This window comes from Notolepis coatsorum (genome assembly GCF_963971535.1).
Source record: "Notolepis coatsorum genome assembly, chromosome: 1".
NCBI lineage: Eukaryota > Metazoa > Chordata > Actinopteri > Aulopiformes > Paralepididae > Notolepis > Notolepis coatsorum.
The window spans coordinates 144,342,759-144,368,984 of NC_140165.1; the positions used below are offsets into that span (position 1 = coordinate 144,342,759).

Sequence of the window (26,226 nt, forward strand, 5' to 3'; positions counted from 1 at the left end):
GATAAGGTCAGTATTGTAAACTCAACCAAGTGTTTTTTCCTATACGTTGTCTTTGTTCTTCTGATGTTCAGTGAGGAGCTGAAGCAAGCTGCCTCTGTGAAGTCTCAGTCCCTGGAAGCCCTGCAGCAGGAGAACAACAGGCTGACTCAGGAGCTGGAAGGCAACCGCAAGGATAAGGGTGGCCAGCAGAAGGTGCTGCACTTTACCTCTGCTCCACACTGTAAACCCAGTGTCCGCCCGTCTGTTTGAGATGATGAACATTAGAGAATATTTACCAACTACTTGTAGATGAGCAAATCTTTTCTCTTTTCTTCCCCAGCTGGAAGCCGAGCACTCTAAACTCAAAAAACGGTTGCAGGAGCTGAATCAAAGGTGAGGAACTGTGTGGTCATACAAGTCGATATTCACCATAAAGAATAATATAAAATGTATCTTGTCTATTTGAAAACCTGATGCATCTGTGAAGCATGAGTGCTCTCATCTGTCTGACTGTCACTATCATGCAGTTATAAGTGTCCTTCCTACATGCTAATGTTGTCGTATTTTGCCTTCAAAGCCTACCGAACAATGCCTTCAGGTATTCTATGCTTTTAGTGTTGCGTTGTGTGCCATTGTCATGAGTGTAAATTACCCCTATCCTCTCCATTCACCACATCTTTATATCCATGAGTATCTCAAACGGCCATGTTCCTTTTCAAGGGATGTAAGCTATAGATCAGTGGTTCTCAAACTACGGGGTAGGTGACGGCACATTGGCAAACAAAAATAAACTGATAGAGTTTTCCACCTGGCAGCTGTGTGTATTTTCCTTCATCAGTGGAGGCCGACACACAGTATTCCAGGGGGGGGGGAATACAGCTTCCTCATTTTACTTCTCGGGCAAGCCACCCGAGAGGATCCGATTCATTTCCGAGCCCCAAAACAGCGTGGAATACATAATTTCCAGTATCCAGCGTTGGATCAATAAACGCGATCGATATTTGGAATGGCGATCAGGAATTGGAATAATCTTTTTGGAGAACATCTGATCTGAGGTAAGGAATCTATTTTACCAGTCTTAGGATAATCAGAACTTTTTTCACAGAGATATCAACGTGTGCCCTGTGTGTGTGTGTGTGTGTGTGTGTGTATGTGTGTGCGATCAGGAAATAAGTGATTTGATTTTTCAGCCTGCTTATATAGCGTGCATAAGTACACATATACTATCGATAATCTAGTGTTTATTTGAAAACGATTAATAAATAGGCAGAAAAATTACAAAGTTTTTTGTGTATTCCAGAATATTCAAGTAAAGGGCGTTTATCACAGAATCTTTATATTTTCCTGAAACGTAAACAAAAACGAGCGTTTTTCAAAATGGTATAAAACGGAAATGAACCGATTATAAAAAAATACGTTTCGACAATGTTGACTGCAAACAAGTCATTGATAATCGACGGCCAGATTAGACACATAATTTAAGACATAGTTTATGCGTTTGCTAATATGAGAGCTCTATCATTGAAGTGGACGCTGGCATACGGAGCCCTTTACCGCCCCGCATGGTTGGCACTGAAAGTGTTAAAGTTAAGTGTGGGGTCGCCAAAAAGATTCCTAAATAAAATGGGGTTGTGGTATAAAAAAGGTTGAGAACCCCTGCTATAGATCAGCTGCATGTAGATATTTATGAAGAGCAAGGCAAAAGGAAAATGCTTCTGGGGTTGATATCTGGAGTGAAAGATTTCACCAACTGCAACCCAAACTGTTTTCACTTCGCTTGATTACACCATTAATGTTGCTTGTTATAAAGCCTGTGCTACCCAGGTGTGTTCTGTATCATTTATCAATCCATGTTGAGTTTTGTTTGTGCTCTTCATTTTGTTGTTTACCATCACCTATCGACAAGTATTCAAACTTTACACTGGTTGGGCTGAGAAAAAGGGGAATTTATTTAGGTTTTTCAGTGATTCCAGTGATTTTTATTTATCTTACACTTGCACCTGCATGAAACTTTGGTCTAATAGTGTATTTTAATATCTCATTTGGGGATTGCATGGTAATTGTAGATTACAGGTAACAGTCGATGAGCAATGGCCTCGTTGGGAATATTCAGTTATGTATGTGATTTGTATTTGATAGCGAGAGTGCCTTGAAGAAGGAGTTGGACCAGGAGAAGGCCACTCTCCAGCAGTCCATCCATAAAAACGGTGCCTTAATCTCAAAGAAGGACCAGGAGCTGGAGACCCAGAAGAGTGAGGTGAGAATTGGATACATGTCCCTCTGCTGCCCCAACAAGCCACACACTTCACATGGGGCTCATCTCTGCCATGCGTCCACCCGTGTGTCTTTTTGTTAAAGAAATAATTTGTTTGTATCCACTTTTTCTCCTTATTTTTATATTTTTCTCCAATCCCAATTCCGCCTTGCCAATTCTCCCTTCAATTCTCCCCTCCCCTGTCTCGAACGTTGCTAGACTATGCCTCCCACTGGTCGGCTGCAGTGAGGACCAAGCCTTGCATCACGTGTCACCTCCGGTACATGAGGAGGCAGCTGTCGCATCTTTTCACCTGTACAGCGCGATCTCTCAGTGGTGAGGAGTAACGCGTGGGAGGCTCACGCTGCCCCCGATGCTTCCTGATTCTGCTGTACAGGCGCACCAACCGACCTGTAGGAGTCACTGTCCACAACGTCCGATCCCCACCCACCAGCTTTCCCACCCCTAACACTGCCAATTGTGTTAGTATGAACAACCAGCCAAGCTGGTAGCAACGCAGAGAGCTGGGCTCGAACCCAGCATCTCCTGCGTTAGTGGCGAGCGCCTTGCCCACTGCACCACTTAGCCGCTCCTTTGTTAAAATAAATTTTTAGAATGAAATACAATCTGTTGTTTCAGCTCTTAAGGAAATCTATTAAGACTTTTCCCCCATGTTCTATGCACAGCTGGCGGTATTGCGTGGGGAAACGGCCACAGTTAAGAAGTTGCAGGGCACTGTGCAGTCCTTGGAAAAAGACAAGGAGCATCTCCAGGAGCGAATCCAGAGCCTGGAGAAAGGCCTGGCTGCAGGGCCGGACACTGTCAACATATCCTCGGGTACTAGTAACACCTTGCTGTCCTCTGTTCCACAGTTTGTACTTTTGTGTGGGCCTCATGAAGTACTTGCTATACTGTACTAGTAATGCCTTGCTTACCTCCATTATGTATGTTTAGAGGGAGCAGGGGAGGAGTAAAGTATGGGGTGTAGTTTTGGTTTGTGTGTTTACGCATCTTAACTGATTTTTCTAGGTAATGCAGTCATGGACCAATTGAGCGAGGATACGGAGACTGCAGATAGCCAGGTACTGTATACAAGTCTTTTGAACAGAATGATCCCGACAATGAAGATACGGGCCCCGGATTATCCATTATTGTTGATTCAGGTTCAGGTTTGTTTATTGTCACATATTTTCAGTACCTTACAGCAAAGAGTGAAATTCTATTTGTTGTGGTCCCTCGACCATAGCAGCTTCCAATAATATAAATACAATAAAATTATCATATTAATAATAAAATAAGATAATATATGACTAAATAGAGATGACTATATACAGTTCTAAAAAGTGTGCAGAGTGCAGATGACAGTATTCTGGCACCATACTGCCTAAGAAGAGTCTTTGTCCTGTGGGCATCCAGCCAAAAGACGTTTCCTTACCTTCCCAGTAGATTTTAGCCAGCTGTATAGAAGAGTGTCTGTCGGTCTCTACAAAAGCAGACCAATCGGAACTGATGATTTCGCTGACATCACACGACCAATCAGAGCTGATGATTTCACTGAAACAGCTAGGCTGGCCAGCCAGCTAACCTCGTTCCCAAAGACTGGTAAAGCACTACGGCCGAAAGTGTGAATTTCCGGTGTATGTACTTCCCCTGGAAGCTTCCTCCGAACGGACCAAACTTTTCCCGAATCCTGTCGGCAAACAAGCTAGAACGTCCCGGTCATGTAGTAAATTCTTCAGGCAAAGCCGTTGCAGTGGCTTAAACGAGGAAATATTGTGCTCTTCACACGTTTCTATAATTGTTTTGTCGAAACCGGAAAGCCTGTAGCCGGTACTTCCTGTACTTCCGTTTTCACACTTTAGGAGGCATAGCTTTACCAGCCTACCAGCCAGCAGAGCAAGATGCCTAGCTCTGAGAGCTGGCTATCACTCCATGGCAGGAATTCATGCAATCCATGGAAGTAAATGCAATAAAGTGTGTTTGTGAGAAACTAAGCTACATTCACAAGCAGCACACAGGAGCCATATCCTATTTGAGAACAGATGTACCGTACTTTTCGCACTATAAGCCGCACCCGACTATAAGCCGCAGCAGCTAAATTGAATGATGTGTACATATATAAGCCGCACTGGACTATAAGCCGCAGGTGTTTTAATGTTTAATTACCATATGTAAGGGTTCGTGCACAGAGGGGATTGTCACAATACTGTCGGACAAATAACAAGAATTAACTCATTTACAAGTTGTATTAAGTTTAGCAAATAAGGGAACAGATAAATAACATTTCAATGCAGTAAAAAAAGCAATATTTTCAGGTTTGGTCCACATATAAGCCGCACCGTTATATAAGCCGCAGGGTCGAAAAATGGGGGAAAAAGCCGCGGCTTATAGTCCGAAAAGTACGGTAGATAAATGTTAGCATTGCTAACACTAGTGAATGTTTGCTACTCAATGTTTAGGTTGCATGTTGTCCTATACAAAGGCTTTCACAAACCATACAATGCAGGGAATCATCAGCATGGCATTCAGATGAATTGATGAAAGCTGACTGAAATATTGAGTAGCACATTTAACAGATTAGCACAATGCTTTGTTTTTCTTATTTGTTTGGATGTGTGGCTGCTAGCAAGCTTATTTAATGTTAGCTGCTTCACTATAGATAAGATCGTGGTTAGTTTGGTAGTTTTAATCCTACTCATTCAGTTTAGCGGCTGGTTAAACTTGATTGATATATAACAAGGACACTAGCCAATCAATGTCTGTATAATAAGTCATCACATTTGGAGAAATTGCCTTATGCTGAATGTAACACTGCTTGTGAAATGACAGTGCACCGTGGGCTCCATATGCACTGCATTTGCACTTACTGCTTCTGATCATGATGTCTGCCGAGCAATCGCTCAAATCCATTTGAACTCACTGTTGAACCTCTAATGGCCGTTGAAAGTACTTTAGTCGTTTTTCAGATGTAAAAGTGGTCTGAAAAAATTATTAAATATAGGCATCGTAAACCCCTGAAATTAACTGACTCATAACAAAAATTCACACAGAAATGATTGACCAGAAAAGGCTCATTAACAACGACCTGGTCTGAGGTTCTTGAGTGATTTCCGATCCTCCTAACAACTCTTCTTTGTGTTATTCTAGCACAGTATTCTGTGTCAGTGATGGCTTGAGTATGGTGTCAAGGGCCTTAGGTGGATCCTTCTCATTTGAAACTCAATTGTGTTTTTGTCCTTTTTTCCTCCTTTTCCTTTTCGTAACACCTCTTCCTCTCTACCCCTGCCCCTGATGTTGGCAATGATACTCCACCATCAGGCAGCGGTTGGTTACTTTACTGTTTTAAATCGGCTCCACGTGTGCATGTTGATTCATCTGGTCATTTCTGTGTCTCTCTCGTTCTGTACTGTACTGTCCTGTAGGCTTATAGCTTATCCGCAACAGTAAGTGACTTCCGGGGGAGGCCTGATTGGCCCCGACAGGCACGTGACGCGCAACTTTCTCTGCCGCGCGGCACGCTCCGCGGAGCCGAGCGGCAGAGCTTGCGGAATTACGTAACCGTCCAAATACGCCATGACTTTCATTCGGCGCTTCAGCTCACCTGGCAGAGCAGCGGTCCTGCGATCCTGCGGTCCGTTGTTGGTGAGTTCGAATCCCATCAAATCTTTTTTTTTTATCGTGATTTTTTTTTTAACGTGTATTCTTTCACCGGTTAAGGTTAGGCATGGTTAAGGTTAAGGTTAGGCATTGTTTCGCAGTTGGTTAAGGTTAGAACGGTTAAGTTTAGGCGCTGTTAAGGAGCTGGTTAAGGTTAGAGTTTGTGTTAGAGAATGGCAATAGACAGCCTATTTCCGCGCGACAGCTCTCAGCAGCCTCGTTGCGCGTCCTGAGTTTGCCGCGTCACGTGCCTGTCGGGGCCAATCAGGCCTACCCCGGAAGTCACTTACTGTTGCGTAACAGTTACAGGCGTCCTGTAGTACAGCTTATTCCTGTTGGTGTCAACTACTACTAATGGCTGTCTTCCAAAGCAGACTTGAGCTTGATATCTCTATATAGATCTCTGTTCACTCAAATTCAGAAAAAGGTGGCGCAGCTTCATACTGGTCTATGTTGAATTTGCTAGTGATTCTCTGGCATTAAAATGGTTTTGTTATGATAATTTATGATCAATTAAAATCAATATAATTCAGAAGTAGATCGACTCTAGCCATTCACTTTGTTACCAATTGATATATTTTCTTTTTATGAACTAAGTGAATGGCGGAGTGCTTTTTAATGGGATTTTTGTTAGTTCTCTGATTTCTTTGCCCGGCATTAAAATGGTAAGACATGTTGGTTGTTGCTTCTGGGCTTTCAGTTAACATAAAGATTCAGTACAATGAAATTGATGTCCCCAGTGTTGTAGTCGAGTCACTAAATGTCGAGTCCCCAGTGTTCGAGTCCGAGTCACCAAAGAAGAGTCCGAGTTGAGTCCCCATTACCCTAGTCCAAGTCATCAAGGTCGAGTCCACTCCACTCTGGCAGTCAAAGAGCTGACATACAAATAAGGTCTACATTAACCCATTCAGTGCTAACCACGAGATTAGTTGGGTTAACTTGCCATGCGTTGAGTGCCAAGACCCGAGAAAACTCGGGTTTTAATAGTTATTTCTTTTATTAGCAATATCCATACATTTTTCATCCATCCAGCCTGACGTTATCATTGGGAATGGGTCTGAGCTCGAAAAGGGCAAATACCGCCGCCTATCGTCTCCCGGATGGTATTGCACATCATTGGATTGGGTGGGACTGTGCATCAGAAAAAAATTCCGGTCCCGGGGTTTCCCTTCTCGAGCAAGCAGTAGCTGTTACCACATTCACTGGGGAGGCTCGGAGCAGCGTCGATTATGTGTTTTGGTGCTATAACGTTGGATCAATAAACGCAATCAATATTTGGAATGGCGATCAGGAATTGGATTATTTTACCAGTCTTGGGTTAATCAGATGTTTTTTTTCTCCGCCATCGCAGCGTGTGTGTGTGATGTTAGCGCTGACCCATGGCATGGATAATCGATTTTTCAGCCCGCTTCTCTAGCGTGCATAAGTACACATATAATATCGATAATCTAGCGTTTATTTGAAAACGATTCATAAATCAGCCGAAAAATTACGTGTTTTGTGTATTCCAGTAAAGGGCGATTATCGTGGAATTTCTCTGGAATTACTAGACATCTCAAACTATACTCGTATTCAAAACGGTATAAAACGGAAATGTACCAATGAAAAAAACTATCCGTTTCGTATTGCAAGCAAGTCATTGATAAGCGAGGGGTGTTTTAGACCCATAATTTAAGATATAGTTTAAGCGTTTGCAAATGTCCCCGTCCTCCCACTGACTTCCTTATTGGCACGCTGGCCCTAATATGGTCAAAGGGGCGTGGCTCTGAATGAGTTAAACATAAATGACACAGCGGTCACCATTTCAAAGCGAGTTTATTTACTTTCTGACACAATAGCCAAACAAATGCACTAGCCATCAATATCTTATGCCAAATGATTAGGGCCTATTACAAAAAAATAAGTCGGAGTCCTCGTCTGCACATTCAGAGTCTGAATACAGTCAATGCTCAAGTCGAGTCACAAGTCCTGAAAATCAGTCCAGGACTCTGATTCTAGAGTACTACACACTGCATTACGCAAAGTTGTATAACTGCTGTTCTGTTGTGAAAATGATTATTAAAGCCCTTTGATCTCCATCACCCTGGATATGAACAGAATCAAACCATTTCAGATATCTAATCTGCTTCCCTGATTGCATAATCTACTCGGGTTACCCTGATTGGCCCATCAGTCAGTAGTCTACAAAGGATAGCAGCCAGTTAGTCCACAAACAAGTAATGAAACGGGTTAGTCGATGTTAATCTCCCATAGCAACTGATCACACTGGTTCCATGAATTTGTTTACATTTGAAAGCTTCATGTATTATATACTAACTTGACATCTCCTTTCAATAAACAGTAGACCACGCCCCCTCACCATACTGAGAGTTGGCTGTGCTCAGTTATAACAAATCAAGTGATGTATCTGAAGCTGAAGAAATTAACATTCCACAATATGTTTTTACTAAATGAACATCATTGTACTGGTTCTTTAACATTTAGGATATGGCATGTTGGTGTGGGCTGCACTTCTGTGTTGTCTTTGTCATAGGGTGGGTTGTTGTGGAGTCGCATGATTGTTGGTGTCTGTGTGACCTTGTGTATAAGTTGTAGATGCTATATTGGATGGCTTGTATTAACATTTTCAAAGTGAAAATGTATTGTAGTTCCACATTATAACTTTATAGGCATTTTAGACACTCAATGTTTTGGCTCAGGTTTCTTCATTTATCGCTTATGCTTATCCTTTTTATTATCACTTCATTATTTCCCCATTCAATGGAAGTGATGTTATTTCCTCTCTTTCGCAGATCCAGTTCCTGAACTCTGTCATCATTGAACTACAGAGAAAGAATGCGGATCTCAAGCTGGAGATGCTTGAGATGATGGCAGCCGCCGCTCTCAATGGCAATAATGCAAGGGAGCTGGATAACTACGATGGGTGAGCGAGCCTATGGTCCCACACTCCCAACACCCCCTAAAAGTGTTTCTAAACGCATAAAGTTACTTAGAAATGGTGCAGCTGGGTGGTGTAGAGGTCTAAGCACTTGCCTTCCATCGCAGAGACCTGGGGTTTAAACCCCGGTGTCAGCGGTACATCCGGCTTGGTCAGTCGTCCCTACAAACACAATTGGCAGTGTTCAAGCCGGTGGGGTATGAGTCCTGGTTGCGTGAACACTTTAGGCAACCAACATGCCCTTCCGCGTTGCTCTGAATTGCTCTGATTGGCCGAGCGCGCGCATGAGCCGCGACACGCTCCTCAGAGGCAGGAATACTAAGCTCCCCCTTAAGCTCCAGGAGAGAGGAGAGAGGCTGAAAACCCGCAGTTCTTACCCGACTGATGGGAGCCTAATCCCGGATCCGATTTTTCTGATGAATACCCCCAAAACATGGAGGTCCCGAACGCATGGAAGTATTGATTGCGCCGTAACGAATCATTCGAAAAATATACCGTTAACTGGAATATGTTGTGCCTTTACACATATGTTGGATTATGTAATTGGTTTGTCATGACAAACTAATAAAAAATCGCGATTTACCCGGTGGCTACAACAACACACAGTGACTACATGCATCATTGTTTACAATGAACGGTGGGGCTAATCTAAAGGACTGGACACGGACGCGTTAAACAGCAATCAATTAATTTAATATAACAGTCCGGTTCTGTGTTTGTTTGTCTGTAGATTGTTGGTGAACAACTAACTTTAGGTTAGTTTAACGCGTCCGTGTCCAGTCCTTTAGATTAGCCCCACCGTTCATTGTAAACAATGATGCATGTAGTCACTGTATGTTGTTGTAGCCACCGGGTAAATCGCAATTTTTTATTAGTTTGTCATGACAAACCAATTACATAATCCAACATATGTGTAAAGGCACAACATATTCCAGTTAACGGTATATTTTTTTAATGATTTGTTATGGCGCAATCAATACTTCCATGCGTTCGGGACCTCCATGTTTTGGGGGTATTCATCAGAAAAATCGGATCCGGGATTCGGCTCCCATCAGTCGGGCAAGAACTGCGGGTTTTCAGCCTCTCTCCTCTCTCCTGGAGCTTAAGGGGGAGCCGCGCTCGGCCAATCAGAGAAACGCGGAAGGCGCTTGGCCAATCAGAGAAACGCGGGAAGGGCATGTTTGTTGCCGAAAGTGTTCACGCGTCCTGGTTGTTGCAACAGTGACTCTTACTGGTTGGTCATGGGGGCTGTTCAGCAGGGAGGGGATCTGGGGGAGATGTCGTGAACCTCTGCACACATTGCGCTCTCCCAGTGAAACTCCTAGCGATCAGATGAAAGGAAGCAGATGACGACGCCGCATGTATAGGAGGAGGCATGTGGTAGTTTACATCCTGCCCAGACCGACAGTAGGGCAGCGCAATGACCAGGAGGGTCATTTAATTGGCGAATGGGAGAAAATGGTAGCCATTTCTAAGTTAAAAACAAAAGAAAGGTTACTTAGAAATGGTTACATTTTCATTGAATTCCTTCAACTTCAACTCTTTTAGAATTTTTTTTTAAACCTTTATTTTACCAGGTAGTCGCTTGAGATCAAAGATCTCTTTTTCGAGCAAGACCTGGCCAATAGTCTTAATAGTGAATAGTGTGTCCTGTACAAATGGAATGAATTACAGAAAACCTTGGAGGTTTTCATTCTGTTAGAACATTTAATTCCGTTTTGAAGTCTTGATATTTTAGATGTTGTTTGTACTATTTTAATTTGATATACATGTTTTGTCGATGTGTGAACAGATCGCTCATGAAGAAAGAGATCTTGGGTCTCATAGTGTTTTACCTGTATAAATAAAAAAGGACATTAAATGAATAAATCCAACGAATGCCTTACATTACAAACCTCCTTCTCAGTCTCGACATGGAACCTGTCAAGAAGAAGCTGCCGCCCCGGCTATTCTGTGACATCTGTGACTTCTTTGACCTCCACGATACCGAGGACTGTCCCACACAGATGCAGATGCCCGACTCTCGGACACACACCACCTACCATGGCAGTAAGGGCGACGAGCGGCCATACTGCGACATCTGCGAGGCCTTTGGCCACTGGACCGACTCCTGTAATGACGACCAGACCTTCTGAAGCGTTCCAGGACCAGCTTTGGCACAATCAATATATTTGCACATTAGTTAGATGATACGGTGCCCATGGGGATCTGGTAATATATGTGCGCGTGTGTTGCTTGTTTTTGCCAAGCGTCTGTTGTTCAAGTCAGCCCTTAAGCGCTCTTATGGGAGAGTGGTCTCCTTTTCTTTTCTTTTTTTTTTATCCTTGCGCAAAACATTGTTATTGTGAGAGAGAATCAAAATGCATATGTATTGTAATAAAAGGTTCTATTTGAAATTGTAAATGACTTTGGGAGGAATAAGTGGGGACATGTGGTTTTGTGTTGCTATTGTTGGTTTGAGTGGGTGAGAAGATGCTAAAGGTGTACTGGGAGGATAAATGGATCTACTAATATATCACTACCCCCCCAAGCGTTCTTTGCACACATTGTCAAGGGGTTTAAAAGCTTATATAGTACCGTGAACGGTTTTTATTTGAAACTTGTAAATTACTTGATTGAAGAAATATCATTGTGCAAAAATGAATGGGTGAGATAGTTTATTTTTTTACGCTTGGACATACATTGTACTCTTTAAAAGGTTTGTCTGTCTGTGTGATCGTTTTGTGAGAGGGAACGGCACAGGGTAGAGTTGTGTTGGCCTTTGATGGGAGTGGAAAAGTGAAACAATAATTTGGCTTTGGTAAGCTTTCAGACATCACCCTCGGACTGCCATATGATTGGCACTGAGGGAGCAGTTAAAAAAGTGAATTACGTTACCTATTTCTGTATAAAAAAAATAAATGGTTTATGGATAAATTGATAGATCAATTTTTTTTATTTGGATGGTTTTGACTTGAGATTTCAAAGCGGCATGGTGTGCCGATAACAACCTGGCTGGCCCTCAAACACCAAGAAAACCATGGAGCTCGAAGTCAACTTCCTGTCTGTTGTTGCTACGCAACTACGGCTTGGGGGAAACATTCACCCCGGGTACATTACGTACGCTTAATTTAGTGCAGAAAACGGATTGGAAAAGCGGCAAATTAAACTCAATCAAGGGTATATTTTCTTCAGTGAATCACAATGCCAAAGAGCTGCTGTGTTACGTTTTGTACTAATAATTAAATCAAAAATCAAAATCGCAAGTTTTATATAATACCAGCTGAGGCATCACAGAGGAAAAAGTGGCTGGCGGCTGTCAAGAGGGCACACAGACGCAGACAGGAGAGTCGATCAAAGCAGACACTGGTCCCCCAAGTCAAATCATACGTATATCTGCTCTACCCATTTCATAACTGGCGAGAATAAGGAACAAATATTTATATTACGTAAATTAATTATTGGCTGTGAGGCTGTAAATAGCAGATAAATGTTAGCTGCTAGCTACTTCACCATATAGTCCATTCGCAGTGTATGTGCACTGGAGGCTTCAAGTAGCCTACATGCCTTTTTCATGTTTATATGTTACTACTATTTAAAAACGGAGCTCACTTTTGCTCGTACACACCTGTTTGTTGTCACCTACACTAAGATGGCGGCGGTCTCGTGACGTCAGAGTGTCTTTGAGAAAAGATCAAAGCAGGCAACTTCTAGCGATGCACCATACTCACTAACTGCATCACAGTCAGCCTCAAGGGCTAATTCCAATCTCACAACGCGAGTGAAAGTCAGTGGGAACCTACTATGGTGACTCCGTTTAATGATATTTTCTCTACCAATCTAGCATGTCATCTTCTACCAATCTAGCATGTCATCTTCCTCACCCAACCAATTTTACGCTAATTTCCAAACCTTCCCTACATCAGTCTCTGGTTCATTACATGTAAACTCCAACTCCAACCCATATGATCAAGCAAATTGACTTTTGAATGACCCGCCCACTACGTTGCTTCAGTCAGAAAGTGAATCTTGGGACTCATCAACATCAAACCTTTTATTCAATAATGACCCTGACACATTGTTTTGCGCAAATGAAACAAGTGATTGATTGAAAATTGTATTAACAGATTGCAGAATGGGTACAATACAGTACAGCTCAATACACACAATTGTTAATGGGATGCAGACCAGAGAAAGACTTTCGTCTTGTTTACATCAGGGTCCCCCATTTTCAATTCATCATAACATAGTATGACATACAGATAGACAGTACTGCTACATCTATACATTTATGACATACCAGATTTACAAATACAGTACTGTTTGTGATACAAAGAGTCTAAAAAAGAGTATACATTTGAAGAAGAAACTACATTGGAGGTGTGGGGGAGGGGGGTTGGGTGGGGGGAACTACATTGGAGGTGGTGGGGGGGGGGATGGGTAGTCGGGGTTGGGTGGGGTAACTGTACATTGGATTATCGACAAAACCTTACTTGGTCCCAAGAAGAGGGTCTCGTATTATTGGGTTAGGACATTTACTGTACATTGGAGGGGGTTGGGTTAGGAGATTTACAGGGTCCAGTTTCGAATTGCAGTCTCCCGTAGGTGCTCCTTGAGAGTGGTTTTAAAAGTGGGTAGTGATTCACATTCCTTTACAGCTGTGGGTAGGGCGTTCCATATTGATGTAGCATAATTGCTAAATGTGTTTAGTCCCTTGTTTGAACCGAATCTGGGTTTAACATGATTTGTGGAGCTCCCTCTGGTGTTGTGGTCGTGGTATTCACTGACCTTTGGGAAGTATTTTGACATGTACATGGGTACCTTAGTCGTGTAGTGTAGCTTGTAGACCAGGCCCATTGCAAGTTGCTGTACTCTGTCGTCTACTCTAAGCCATCCTAGGTTGTCAAAGTGGGCAGGGGTGAGGTGGGTTCTAGGAGTAAGGTCAAGCAGTAGTCTGACCAGTTTGTTTTGTGATGTTTGTAATTTTGTTTTTAGTGCCTTCCAGTCTCTGGAATATCCGATAACTTCAGTGAGAACAAATTCAAATCCACTGTTTACTTTCCCCTCATTCATATCAATGTCCGCAGCCTGCCAAAAAACTGATACTTTATGCCTTTGTTTGACTAACCTTGACTTCTCTTTTAGTGTAATAGGGCTAACTGAAACGTGGCTGTCTAAAGACAATGCTGATTTCTATGAATTCAACAACTAAGCATATTCATAGATGCAGAGAAGGCCAAAAGGGTCGGGGTGTTTCTCTATATCTCAATCCGAACATTGTGTATAAAGAAAGGCATGACATCGAAAAGTATTCAACCCCTTCTGCTGAGGCTGTGTTTGTTGAAACCCACCAGGCCATTATTTCATGTATGTATAGACCTCCCAGCTTTAGCTTGTCTGCATTCAATGCTGATCTAACAAATGTCCTAGATGTAATTTCCAAAGAAGGGAAAAATGCTATTTAATGGGTGACCTAAATATCAATATTATAAACCATAAGAATGATAACTCAACTAAGGAGTTTATTGACGCAATGTATTCCCACTACTTTCATCCTATGATTGCAGTACAAACCAGTGTGACAGAGACGTCTGCCTCTCTGATTGACAATAGCTTTACTAATGTCTTGGATAAGAGCATGAAATCAGGAGTTCTGTGCATGGATATTGCTGATCATTGTCCAATCTTTCTCATATTATATAGGGAACATGATAAGTCTCCATCTATACTCTATCCTAAATATAAGAGAAACTTTAATGAAGCTAGTTTGACCAGGTTTGGACTAGTGGTCGGTGAGTATCCATGAACAGATATCCTCCACTCTCTGATTGTTGGAAAGTCTTTTACTTTGTTTTCCGAACGTATCACCCAGGCCTATGACCTGTGTTTTCCCCTTGTACAGGCCTCTCCCAAGCCTCATCATAAACTGATCAAACCATGGATAACCCCAGCTATTATCAAATCCCTAAATACTAAACCTAGAACTAGATTGTATAAAACATATCTTCTCAGTCCCCCTCCATTTTATCTTGCTCAATTTAGGAACTATAGAAATAAATTAAACCACATTATCAGAGGAGCTAAAAAACATTACTACAACATTGAATGATCTAAAAACTAAAATAACATGACTCATAAAAATAAAAAATAAACGTAATCAGTTGCCTAATGAATTTAAGGTTGATGGGGGTATTATCACTGACCCGCAATTAATTGCCAATCATTTTAATCGTTTTTTCTCAGAAGTTGGTCCAACTCTGGCTGCAAATATTCCATTTAGTAATCATAGTCCCCTTCAGTTTATGAATCCTCCAATCAATGACAGTTTTAATTACAGAGGATGAGGTTCGGGAGATCTTGATCAACCTGGGGGACTCTTCTCCGGGTTATGATGGTATTGGAGGTAGATTACTGATATCCATTCAAGAATCCATTGTGAAGCCATTATCTCATATTTTTTATATCACTGGAGAAGGGAATCGTCCCACAGGAACTTAAAATAGCTAAGATCATCCCTATTTATAAAGATGATGACCCAGCCATCTTCAACCATACCTATATCCATTCCTACCTGCCTTGTCAAAAATACTTGAAAAGCTTGTCTATAAAAGATTAATTGAACATCTTAATAAGCACAATATTATTTACACTCACCAGTCACCAGTACGGGTTCAGAAAGAAACATTAAACATATATGCCAATCACACATCTAATTAATGAAGTATACAAAGCTAAAGACAGAAAAACACTATAGGTATTTTTTTTAGACTTATCAAAGGCATTTGATACAGTCAATCACCATATCCTCCTGCAGAAGCTCACATGTTGGAATAAAAAAACAATGCACTGCTTTGGTTCACCAGTTACCTTAAAGATAGACATCAGTCTGTATCCTATAATGGGATCAATTATCCTTTACTTCCTTTACTTTGCGGTCTGCCCAAAGGTCTGCCCAAAGGTTCAATTATTGGGCCTTTTTGTTATATATTAATGACCCCCTCCTCTACTCCCTGTACACACACGACTGTGTGGCTCAGCGGAGTAGCAACACAATCATCAAATTTGCTGACGACACAGTGGTGGTGGGCCTGATCTCTGCCAACGACGAGAGGGCCTACCTGGAAGAGGTCAAGGTCCTGGCGGGATGGTGCCAGGAAAACAGCCTCTCCCTGAACGTCAGCAAAACAAAGGAGATGATTGTGGACTTCAGGAGGTCGGGGGTCAATGACTACAGCCCCCTCAGCATCGACGGGGCACCGGTTGAGAGAGTCAACAGCTTTAAGTACCTCGGAGCCTACATATCCGAGGACCTGACATGGACCACACACATTGACAGTGTTGTGAAGAAGGCACGACAACGCCTCTACTTCCTCAGGCGCCTAAGGAAGTTCCAAGTCAGTCAGAAGATCCTTAAGAACTTCTACTCATGTACAATAGAGAGCATCCTGACTGGCAACATCACCTCCTGGTTTGGGAATAGCACTGCACAAGACCGAAGCAGACTACAAAGAGTGACACGTTCAGCCGAACGCACAATTGGAGGGAGGCTCCCCACCCTCCAGAACATTTACAACAAGCGGTGCAGGGGCAAGGCTAAGAGAATCATTAAAGACTCCAGTCACCCGAACAACTGCCTCTTTGAACTGCTGCGGTCAGGCAAGCGATACCGGAGTCTCAAGGCGAGCACAGAAAGACTCAGGCTATGGTTAGACTAGTGTATTCCTGGCGTTTTTTTATACGTTTTTGACGACGTTTCATGTCCTATCTACACAGAAATGCGTTTTTTGGCGTTTTTTTGTGGATACGGCTGAAACGCAAAATTGTGTTTGCGTTTGGAGATACGCAAAAAAAACGCTTCGACAACAGCGTGTAGTCAGCACGCTAGCCGTTGTTGCGAAAACGCCCATGCGCAGTAGATACCATCTGCGTGCCCTTCCTGTGTACAGTGTGTGTGTTTGGGACAGAGCTCCGTGTCCCAAATAGCTTCAGCTACCATGTGTTGTCAAGTTATTGTTATAAGGACCCCAGTCCAAGCTACAACAGTCTGCATTCCCTTAACAATTGTTTGTATTGAGCCGTATTGTATTGTACCCATATGCAATATGTTAAATAAAGTTTACATCCATTCATTCTGCTAGCATTACCGATTGCATGAGCAGCTGGCTAACGTGAGCTATCAGGATTCAGACCCTGTTAGCTCAGAGTTCCTCTTTCAACTTAAGAAGCATTAAACAAAATGGCCCAGTCATCTATTCACCTTTGTTTAATACACACAGCGTTGTCTCTAATGTTATCTAACTACTGATAGCTCGCGATATCATCAGTTTTGATGCTGGCTAAGTAGCGTGAGCTAACGTTAGCTTCTAGCCACAATGCTATATTGTTATAATGGCATACTCCATTGACGTTAGCATGCAGCTAACAATGCTACAATGCTACCGATCGTTTTTTAGCCTAAACTATCCGCTCTTGGTGGTCACTTGTGTTGATGTTAGTTTTGTTTCATCAACAAATGACAGGCAGAACACACAGTGAATGTATCCGTTTTGTTTATTGCACTTTTATTAGGCTTTGCTGAAAAATTATTGCTGCATTGAGTAAAGCAAGATGGTGGCGCGGCATAGGCGCCTGCCTTATTGACATTTTCTTTTGCTGGAGCTTCCACCAGGAAGTGTATTGGCACATTCGTTCTGATTGGTTGAAATTGCCTTCATGTTTGCCACCTACTGCCACCTACTGCTTTGGCAGTGTACTACATCAGTGTGCTTGGCTGACAAAAACGAAAAAAAAACGAAAGTGTGACTCGAGGCGCATGACGTCGCGGCGATACGCGGCGATACGTATAAGAAAACAATACGAAGATGATACGAAAGGTGTAACCTCAGCCTCAGAAGAAGCTTCTATCCCCAGGCCATCAGGCTGCTCAACGAACAATGAACACTACACAACAACAACCATCAAACGCACATAGCACACACATTCACACGCACACACTCACTTTAAACAAACACATTGTAGCACCCACTCCCCACACTTTATAGCACACACTCACTTTAAACAAACACACTGTAGCACCCACTCCCCACACTTTATATTTATTGATGAAGGATTGCACTACAACTCGTACACCTTACTGTAAATTGTACCTAAATTGTACCTCATCCCATTTCTGCTTTGCACTATATAGTATTGTACACTACACTGCATAGTATTGTATATTATATGGTAACTCAGTTACGTCTATTCTGCATCGAACATTGTACATATGTCTATACTGAACACTGTGACCTCATTTTCTACTTCTAATTTACATGCTATACTATGTTATTTGATACTATCTTGTTTAGCACAGTCTCTGGAGCGTAACAGTAAGAAGCATTTTGTATGAAAGTACTCTGTACTTCTGTATGACAACTATTAAAGAAACTTGAACTTGAAACTTGAAACCTCCCTAACGTCTCAGGCAGGCTGTCGAAATTTTTATTTGCAGATGACACAAGTGTATTCTATTCACATAAAGATCCTGATACCATCATTTGGGTCTTAAATGAAGAACTTACAAACTATCAATTTGGTTTAACTGCAACAAATTATCACTAAACATTAAAAAAACGAATAAAAACATTTTTGATCTCAAATCTGTGATTTTTAACTCCTCATCTAAGTAGTGATCAATGACATCCCCTTAGCTAGGTGTGTTCTACACAATTCCTTGGTGTTCTGCTTGATGAATCCCTATCATGGAAACCTCATATCACAGCCATAACTACAAAAATGGCCAAGAGTATTGGTATTCTTGGAAAAACACGTCACTTGTTGAGCACTGAGGTTGCCACAATGTTATATGGTTAACCCATATGGGGTAGTACTCATCAGACCAAATTTGAGCCCATATACCGTCTGCAGAAACTAGCTCTAAAAATAATCAGCTGTGTACAACTCAGTCTCAGCCTCTATTCCATAAATTAGGTATACTCAATGAATCATCTTCAGACTGGTTTATTTGTGTATAGTTCTTTAAATAGAGCCCTTCCTCCTTTCTTTCATGACATGTTTGCCCACAATCACCAAATTCATAATTACCCCACACGTATCTCCTGTTTGCTTAGACCACCCCTTTCCCGCACTTCCCAATCTCAGTTTTGTTTACTCTACCGAGGGTCAAAGTTGTGGAACTACTATATCATTTTTTTCACCTTTTTTCCAATCTAGAAAGTCTGATTAGAAGTATATTTCCGGGGGGTGCATGATACCCCCCTCTTCCTACTAGACTAAGGCTGCGGTTACATTATAGCCAAAACGATTTAGTTTAATTTCGCTTTTCAGAACGCTGTGTATTGGCAGGCAAGTTAGACGTCGTTTGTCTCATGAGCACCGAGTGATGTATATACATGTAGTACAATGCCAAAGCAGTAGGTGGCGAGGTAGTTCAAACATGAAGGCCATTTTCAACCAATCAGAAAGGTTGAACGCGTCACTCCACGTCCTGCTCAAAAACAGAAAACCCACCATCTTTAACACTTTCAGTGCCGGCCATTAACATGGTAAAGCATGGTTAAATGCCAGCACCCACTTCAATGATAGCGTTGTGAACGCATAATATCTGTCTTAAATTATGGCTATGTGTCCTAATCTGCCCGTCGCTTATCAATGACTTGTTTGCAGTCAACATTGTCAAAACGGATTGTTTTTTTAATCGCTTCATTTCCGTTTTATAGCATTTTGAAAAGCCCTCGTTTTCAAGGAAAATATAAAGATTCTGTGATAAACGGCATTTACTGGAATATTCTGGATACACAAAAACGTTGAAATTTTTCGGCCTATTTATTAATCTTTTCAAATAAACGCTAGATTATCGATAGTATATGTGTACTTATGCACGCTATAGAAGCGGGCTGAAATATCGATTATCTTATTTCCTGATCGCTCGCACAGCCACACACACACACATGGGGCACATGCTGATATATAGGTCAAAACAGATCCGATTACCCCAAGACTGGTAAAATAAATTCCTTACCTTAGATCAGATGTTATCCAAAAAGATTATTCCAATTCCTGATCGCCATTCCAAATATTGATCACGCTTATTGATTACAGTGTTGGGTACTGTAAATACATAATCCATGCTGTTCTGATGGCCGGCGATCACTTGGTCTCTTCAGTTGGCTTGACGGAAAAGTAAAATGAGGAAACTGGCCCCCCCCCCCCCTTCGTCAGTCTAAAGCATAGGTGTCAAACTCACGGCCCGCGGGCCAAATCCGGCCCGCCACGTCATTTGATGTGGCCCCCCAAGAGCTCAGGTAAAAAAAAAAATTTTTTAATTTTTTTTTGTACATTAATATTGGGTTAAAAAATAGCAGTGTTAAAATAATTGTGGGTTAATGCGTTAATAAAGCTTTAACTTTGACAGCCTTAGTTATTACACATTCTTACACATACATGTATGTTGAACATCTGAGGTAACAAAGGAAAAAAGCCAAAAGCACTTACTCCTCAGACATTCTTTGACAATTTTACAGCCCAAAATACAAAAAAGATCCAGGCGGAATAGGTAACAAAGGGTTGAAGAAATATTGTAGGGACGCAAACAAGTCCCACCCAAAACTTGACCAATATAGTTGTGAACTGAGACAACCCTTATTTTGTTATTTTTGAGTACAGTTACAGTTGTGTGTTCATGCAGACACATAATAGCAATTTCATTACGAATTGAAAATGGGGGACCCTGATGTAAACAAGTCGAAAGTCTTTCTCTGGTCTGCATCCCCTTAACAATTGTGTGTATTGAGCTGTACTGTACTGTACCCATTCTGCAATCTGTTAATTAAAGTTAATTAAACTATCTTCCATTAGTTGGATGTATGGCCTCTGCAAGGTTGTGTGCAGCCATTTGTTTTTGTAACATCTGCTACATCTGTCCCACGTGTTCTTTGCAGCTCACAGTTGTTAGTTCTGCCCCTCTTGACTGTGACAAAAAGGTTTTGAACAAACTTAATGTCATAGCTTGTATTTGATGATATTCTTCTTTGTTATTTACTTGAATGGTTTGATCATTGATTGGTGGAGTAATATGGGGTTCTGATAAACTAAAATTATTTGTTAAAATAACATAAGCTAACATATATTTTTACATTTATGCAAATGATTATGCAATATGTATAACTTGAATAAGTAATAAATACAGAAACACCATGTTTAACAATATGTAAATGTGTAGCTACATTTATTTTACATTACATTAACATTTATACGGTCTTTGGCCCTTTGAGGGCAACCATAATGCTGATGTGGCCCTCTGTGAAAATGAGTTTGACACCCCTGGTCTAAAGTAATGGGGTGCAGTTACACAGGGAGAGACGATAGGGGGCGGTATTTTCCCAATTGAGCTCAGAGAGAGTCTGCAACTCTAGCGTGAGGCTCGATTGATGAAATTATGAATTAAAATCGGCAATAAAAAAAAATACGACAAACAAACGCTATATAGCGTTGGCGGGTACTCAAAGGTCGGCATGAACTAACGACAAAAAGCGTGGCTGGCATTCAAAGTGTTAAATACCTCGCATGAGGCGTGATTCTTTTCCGTAGCCTTTGTTTGCGAAGACGCTCTCTGATTGGCTAGCCCGCGTACAGCGAAGACCCTCTCTGATTAGTTTAGCTCCGAAGGGCTCTGGGATAGAAATGTCCGAATTGTACATATATATTCTCTGCTTCGAAGTGGTTATGCTTTGGCCCTCTTTCGAAGTGGGTTATGCCCCTAACTCTAAGCATAACCCACTTCGAAAGAGGGCCAAAGCATACCCACTTCGAAGCAGAGAATATTATGTACAAGGCGGAAGAGACCCTTCAGAGCTAAACCAATCAGAGAGGGTCTTCGCTGTACGCGGGCTAGCCAATCAGAGAGCGTCTTCGCAAACAAAGGCTATGGAAAAAAATCACGCTTGCGTGAGCCATTTAGCAACATAGCATTTATTTTTCAGCAAGAAACAAAGTGCAATAAAAGTGCAATAAACAAAAAAGGATACATTCACTGTGTGTTCTGCCTCATTTGTTGATGAAACAAAACCAACATCAACACAATTTACCACCAAGAGCGGAGAGTTTAGTCTCACAAAAAGATCTCTGATGTTGTTAGCTACATGCTAATGTGATTGGCGTTTTCCATTTAGATAGTTAGCATTTTGCGAGCAGGATGGCAGCTGCGATGATTTCGGGATCTTGATATAATGTCTTTCAAGCGGGACTTGATTCCCTGTTGAAGGGCATCCACCAGTACACCACAGTATTTGAGCGAGAGCTTGCTTCGTTCAAGTTTCACGCTCAACTGCTCGAGTGTTGGCAGCAGCCATCCCCCAGATGTGCATTGGGGCATTCTCAGCCTGCAGAATGTTCAGCGCTTTTGCAATCGGACTCATCGTGGTGGCCCACCTCGGACAAGAACGCGAATTCTGCCTGATTAAACCTGAGAGAAAAAAAGAGAGAAAGAGAAATTGACTACTGACTTGTTACGTTAATGCAGTGCTTCTCAAACTTTTTCTGTCAGGCCCCCCTTTGGCGGACCAAAATATTTTGGGCCCCCCCCCCTCGCCCCAACAAAATTGTCATGAAATGGGCCATGTTTAAATTGATTGAAATAACACCAATATCAGGGCGGTTAGGTGGCCGAGCGGAGATTGCGTTCGTCACCAACCCCGGAGCTGTGAGCTGGATTTGCCTGTTCGAATCCAGCTCACAGCTCCGGGGTTGTCACCAGCTTGGCTGGCCGTCTGCACTAATACAATTGGCTGTATTAGAGGGTGGGAGAAGCTGGCGGGGTGGGTCCGGGTCGTTGTAAACAGCGACTCCTACAGTTCGGTCGGGGCGCCTGCTAAGCGCGGATAGGACTTGAGGGGGATAGTGTGGTCCTCCCACACGCTACGCCCTCTCGATGAGAATCCGCGCTGCCAGGTGAAAAGAAGCGGTGATTGGCTGGACGTGTGTCGGAGGAAGCACGTGGTAGCCTCCACTCTCCCAGATGATCTGACTGTGGGGGGTAAGTGCGCAGCGACCAAGAAGGGGCTGGGAATTGGCATACGACTAACATTGGGATGGGAGAAAATCGGAGGAAAATGGAGGGGGAAAAAGATAAAGAAAAAAAAAAGAAAAAAAAACACCAATATCGTGACCTTTCAAATTGTGCAACCACTTTACAACTGTGCAATTGTGCAACAACATAACAATACAGTCCAATACACACTCAAAGACTGCTTTTTAAAAAATATAGACATCTTGTAACATCAACTGTCGTGACGCTAGCGCCTCTGTGAATTTACAGTGCGTCCATTGCGCGTTTGGCGAGACCCCCTTGATGAGTGCCTGTAGCCCCCTCCTTTTCCCTGCCATGGCCTGCGCACCGTCAGAGCAAAAGCCCACACAGTTCTCCCATTTCAGTCCATGTTCTGTCAGGTAACTGTTGTGGTAGATTTCCACCAAACTGTATTATTGTACTGCACACCATGGATCGCAGAATGGCGAAAATAGGACAGGTAATTTACACCCACTCCTCTTCCCTTTTCCCCCTCTCCTCACACTACAAGATTAGAAAATGCAGACAAAGCAACTAGGGAATGCGGTTTCACAGTTTTAAGATCAAACAACATCTAAGGGGACATCTGGTCTGTGAGGTTGAATCAAACGGCCTTAGGAGCCAGACACAAGCTCACAGGAAGCCTTTTGTGGAAGGGTAGAGAATAAACACCAGGTGTGGTGCCTGCTATCTCGTTAAACAAAAGGCAGCAGAAATAGAGTAAGATCAAAGAGTTCCCCTTTTGGCCTTCGGCCCCCCCTCTTTTGCCCAGTAAGGGTATCTTGAAACTGTTGGAAGAACGTCCACTACTAAATTCACTGTAGTGGATTAGCCTATGGACAGCCAGAGATATTGTTTCTCCAATCAGGGAGCTCGGTATGAGTTTGGAGAAACGCCCGCTTTCTGTAGAATTAGAGGCGGAGCCTAAATTGGATATTAGCAAAAACTCCGTGCTCGGAGGGACAGAAGAACATACACAATCCCACGAACGAGACAAGGACACAGCTCATTCTACACACACCCTTTTTCTCCACTAGAAACCCAGCCAGGAGAAGAACCGACGCAGCAGATCGAAGACGAGACGAGACATGTTTTTAGACAGATCTTTTTATTGAGAATTTAGACTGAATTCTACTGACCTTCGGCATAGCGACTGCTCCCAGTAGAATTCATTGCACACCTTTCTTTCAAATATTTGATTTGTAAACTGATTGAAATCCTTTTTCATTAAAAACGGGTTCTTTTCAAACTGCTCAGATCTCGCTTCATTTCAACGGCCGCGCCGTATTTTCTCTCTGGGTAAGCAGTAAAAAAAAGGTTAAAACAGTGGTTATCTGCATTTGGCAAGAGTGGCAATTCCAAGAGCTTGTAAAAAGGTTTAAATCACAACGCAGAGTAGTAGGGAAATTAAGCTAGGAATCCACTTCATTGTGGTGCCGTACTTTAGAATCAGAGTGCTCGTTTTATCACCACAACAAAAGAAATTTTTTTTTCTCACTTTCTTCACGCCGGTCAACGAGGGAATCAACTGATCGATCGATCGTCTTCAAGTGACTAGGAGGTTGCTAAGAGGTGAGTGTGATGATATATTTGGGTGCTCTATTCGAACCAACGAGGGGGTTGCTAAAGATATGACTGTAAAGAGATATTGAATTGAATGTTCTGACTGAAGAAGGCGGCTCTAGGTTCAGTGTGCATCGTATGTCCTGAAGCAGGATTTAAGCACACCGTGCATCGTATGTCCTGAAGCAGGATTTAAGCACACCGTGCGTGGTACGTTTTAAAGTAAAATTTTAGCACAATAAACGGGGCGCCGCTGGCAGTCGGAACATTCAAGCAAGTAAGGGAGTAGGAACATGTCTGGATTCGTGCTCAAAGTTAAACCAAGGTAAACAAGTGTGCGTCGTATGTCTTAAAGTAAGGGCTTAAGCACACCGTGCGTTGTATTTTCTAAAAGTAGAGATTGAGCACATATAGGTCTAGTTTAACCTTGGGCACGGCGGGCGTGTTAAATTTAGACGGCGTTAGGCTGTAACATAAGATAGTACTTAATGGGGAGTCGATTGAAAAGCTATAAAAAGCAATATAGTAAACTTAAGACACTGTCTATAGTACGGAGGGTAAATATGCCTGATATTGCATTTAGGAAGTTGCGCGGTGGTTGTTGACGGGATGTGGAATCTGCCGCGGGCATCGGGGACTAAAATAGGTTGGTTATGAATGATATTGCAGCTATGGTTAGGCATTTATTTAGATATGAGTGAAAGGACTTATGGTTATGTTAAACGTGTGTGATGTATATGGATTAAATCTGTAAATTGGCACTTAAAATATGACTGAGAACGGTTTTTAGTGTTGAACCTGGTGCACGCAATATCCACAGCGCCACTCAACTATACGGGGAAGCGCGTTCTCGTCAGAACTCGTGCGTATCATAGCGCGCGGCTACAAGCTACAATAGCTCGTAGTGGCTCGCTTTATTGCAGTATAACTGTATTATCTTTAATAGGGAATGGGCTAATGTTTACAAAGTATTGGCTGGTTAGAGAGGTTAGGAATGAATGATGAATGAGTGGGCCGCTTTAGAGAGGTTAGGAATAAATGAGAGAAACGGATGTATTTGTAAACAAATGGAAAGTCCTGTGTGACAAAGTATCGCGTTGTGCTATTTCTGGAGACCAACGAGATCTCGGTATGGCGGACGTGATGTAATCAAGTATTAGAAGGTTGGGGGCGCCTCCTGCAGGATGTTGGGGGGTACTGTGGTGCAATAGGTGTGATGTGCAAAAAAGGACAGCAGGGGGCGATATTGTCTTAGGAATTGTGATGGCCTATTTGTATCCAACAGCCCCTCTGGTGTAGATGTGAGAGGTGCTTTCAAATGTGTTTCTAACCAGGGGTTGCTAACCCTGGTCCCCTTCCTCCTCTCTCTACCCCCCTCCCCTTCCTCTTCCTCCCCTTCCTCCTCTCTCTAGCCCCTCCCCTTTCTCCTCTCTCTACCCCCCTCCCCTTCCTCCTCCTCCCCTTCCTCCTCTCTCTAGCTCTTCCCCTTCCTCCTCTCTCTAGCTCCTCCCCTTCCTCCTCTCTCTAGCTCCTCCCCTTCCTCCTCTCTCCCCTTCCTCCTCTCTCTAGCTCCTCCCCTTCCTCCTCTTTCTACCCCCCTCCCCTTCCTCCTCCTCCCCTTCCTCCTCTCTCTAGCCCCTCCCCTTCCTCCTCTCTCTACCCCCCTCCCCTTCCTCCTCCTCCCTTTCCTCCTCTCTCTAGCTCTTCCCCTTCCTCCTCTCTCTAGCTCCTCCCCTTCCTCCTCTCTCTAGCTCCTCCCCTTCCTCCTCTCTCTAGCCCCTCCCCTTCCTC

The 26,226-nt window shown here is 42.7% G+C and overlaps 1 protein-coding gene across 3 annotated transcripts in view; it reads left to right on the plus strand.

Moving 5' to 3' along the window:
* Positions 1-11,732, plus strand: part of clip1a (CAP-GLY domain containing linker protein 1a) — an 84,316-nt gene extending 72,584 nt beyond the window's left edge. For all 3 annotated transcript variants that reach the window (XM_084319710.1, XM_084319711.1, XM_084319712.1), the window contains 7 exons: positions 72-192; positions 320-372; positions 2,119-2,236; positions 2,920-3,070; positions 3,263-3,315; positions 8,683-8,813; positions 10,735-11,732. In XM_084319710.1, the coding sequence (XP_084175836.1) occupies positions 72-192; positions 320-372; positions 2,119-2,236; positions 2,920-3,070; positions 3,263-3,315; positions 8,683-8,813; positions 10,735-10,963 (856 nt within the window). In that variant the 3' untranslated portion in view covers positions 10,964-11,732. The remainder of the gene's footprint in view (positions 1-71; positions 193-319; positions 373-2,118; positions 2,237-2,919; positions 3,071-3,262; positions 3,316-8,682; positions 8,814-10,734) is intronic.
* The last annotated feature ends 14,494 nt before the right edge of the window (positions 11,733-26,226 follow it).